The sequence below is a fragment of the Austrofundulus limnaeus genome, unplaced genomic scaffold, assembly GCF_001266775.1.
Source record: "Austrofundulus limnaeus strain Quisiro unplaced genomic scaffold, Austrofundulus_limnaeus-1.0 Scaffold19, whole genome shotgun sequence".
NCBI classification, from domain to species: Eukaryota; Metazoa; Chordata; class Actinopteri; order Cyprinodontiformes; family Rivulidae; genus Austrofundulus; species Austrofundulus limnaeus.
This window is the reverse complement of record NW_013952421.1, coordinates 3390736-3393236: the sequence shown is the minus strand read 5'-3', so window position 1 is coordinate 3393236 and position 2501 is coordinate 3390736. Positions and strand designations below refer to the sequence as shown.

Sequence of the window (2501 nt, the reverse complement as noted above, 5' to 3'; positions counted from 1 at the left end):
GTATAACATTATAACATGATATAAAACTCAAAAAAGTTGATTTTACATAATATTGCCCCTTTAAAGAAGAAATCCAGCCGAATCCTGTTTATTCGGACATACCATTTTGAACAACGCATATTTTTCCAACAGTATAGTTAATCTGATTTTTAGTAAATATGTTTAAAAGTATGATGCAAGAAACTAGTGCAGAATGATTGGTGCATTTATGTTGTTTATTGGGAACCATGTTAAATCAGTAAAATAAATCCAAATAATCTTCCTTTTTCTTAAATCATAAGAGAACTAAATTTAATGATACATCTTTGATTAATTATTATACTCCTGCAAAAAACAAAACTAAATGTTAAAAAAATAATCTTAATAATTGGTTCATTTTAAATAATTTGAATCAAAACCTTGAATTGACAGAATAAAGGCACATTAAATCTTTATGGATCTTATATTACAGAGAGGTAAAGAGAGGAACTGTAAACTGCTAGCTTCTGTTTCGACTGAAATAAAAAAAGCGTCATTAGGGAACCTCTGGTCTAAGGGTCAATCCTAAAGGCCCACTCCCTTCATAGTTTATTATCTTCACTCATTTCAGGAAGGAGAGCACGAAGACAAGCAGCAGCATGAAGAACCTGCTGGTTTTAGGGATTGTTTTGTCAGCCCTTCACATCATCTACTCAAAAACTCCAGGTATGTTGGATTAGATTGTCTTTTTCTTAAGTTACGCCTATAATTTAAAATCCTAAAGTTTTTCAGTCTTACCGATTTCAGCTTTGCATCATGTAGGCCAGTTGATCTGCACATGGGCAGCTTGTATGTTATCTTATATCCTGATGAGGCTTTTTTTTTACACAGTTTAAATTATGCTGCTTTATTTGATTAATGAAACTGTAAAACTTTGCTGTCAGTCATTTCAGCACAACATGACCATCATTAGCTGATTCATAGGAACTGATACGACTCAAAACAGATACATGTTGGTATACTTTTCAGGGGTAATAACAGGTCCATTCAGAAAAAAAAAAACTAATCCGCTAAAAATGTTCACCTGTTTTGGGTTTTTTTCCCCCGACATGACGTTATTCTGGGTTCATGTTGACTTGAAGTTAAAATGATGTTGTTGATGGTGGAAAYGTAAAATACCTTCTCTGTGGGATTTTTATTTTGTGTGATTGTGTGAAGTTGAGTTGACATTTCCTTCCTCTAAAATTCCAAACTTTTAATTCTGAGATTGTTTCTACGTGAGAATAAAAAGGAGAACTGAAACTAACCAGAAACTTCAAATGACCTCGCAACTAAATGCTCCCATTTTTCTGAAATTCCACATTTTCATCATTGATGTGCCTTTTCTTTTAGTTAGTTTGTAAAAACAATAAATAAATAATATGATTAAGTCTCCCGCCAAAATACATAATACTAATTTAAAAAAGAACCATTTTGAAACTTCATTTCATGAAGGACAGGAAGGCTGAAACTGACACTTTATTGCCGCCATAAAAAATAGGGAGTGGGTCTCTAATGATGAGGTTAGTTAAACATTAATAATATGTCTGCTGGTGACTCAGGCTTAAACAAGTGTTGTACAGAAACTGTGTAAAGATCATTTTCATTACCTCACATTGCAAATAAAATMTCTTTTCTCTCACCCTTACAGCATTCTGTCAAAAACCCAGTGATCCAGGTCAGGGCACAAAGTACATCTTTGCTGTTTATTATGACGCCTCAAACGACCGATGCAACCCCTTCTTTTACGGGGGTGAAGGTGGAAACGAGAACCGCTTTGAGAATGAAAGACAGTGCATGAGAAACTGTTCCCCCAATGCAGAGAACATCTACCCTGTGGATGGTAAGARAACTGTTTGTGGGCTGATAGTAGCTGGTTTTACCACCATGCTGGTAAAWCTATAAAATCTACTTTAAACATTTCCTTTAAGTAGCTAAAGTCAGATTTTACATAGAGGCTGTATTTTATGCTGTTGGTGGACTTTGGAGCTTGAGTTGGCTGATAAGGTTTTATGGCCTAAAAGACAACAAATCAGCTGCATAAAGTCTTCAAAAGCACAACTGAGCTGAAAACAGGAAGAAAAATCAATCAGATTTCTAATGAGACATGTTTCATGAAATTGTCATGTCAGCTGTCATTATTATTATAATTAGTATTATTACTACATTTTTAGATAATGTTCACGTTTAACTCATCCCATCTGTTTTGGTCAGCATTTAGTGACACCAATGCGCCACCTAGTGGTCAAAAGAAAGAACAATGAGTTTGAGTGCTTTGACTAAATATTGTCTGTGTTTTCTGTTAGAATCCAAAGCTTGTCTCCTCAAGCATGAAACTGGTACCTGCAGTGGTAGTCTTTTGAAATACTACTACAACCCAGCTCATGACAAGTGCAAAAAGTTTATTTGGACAGGATGCCATGGAAATGGGAACAGATTTTCTGACAGTGAAACCTGCAATAGCACCTGTCTTGGCATCCACCGTGAGTATTTTTCATTATTAT

At 34.8% G+C, this 2501-nt stretch overlaps 1 protein-coding gene across 3 annotated transcripts in view; it reads left to right on the top strand.

The window, feature by feature from the left end:
* Nucleotides 1–2480, top strand: part of si:dkeyp-73b11.8 (kunitz-type serine protease inhibitor Kunitz-1) — a gene marked incomplete at its 3' end in the record, with an annotated part of 5492 nt that extends 3012 nt beyond the window's left edge. For all 3 annotated transcript variants that reach the window (XM_014003642.1, XM_014003644.1, XM_014003643.1), the window contains 3 exon segments: nucleotides 590–684; nucleotides 1649–1840; nucleotides 2304–2480. In XM_014003642.1, the coding sequence (XP_013859096.1) occupies nucleotides 590–684; nucleotides 1649–1840; nucleotides 2304–2480 (464 nt within the window).
* Between the last annotated feature and the right edge of the window lie 21 nt (nucleotides 2481–2501).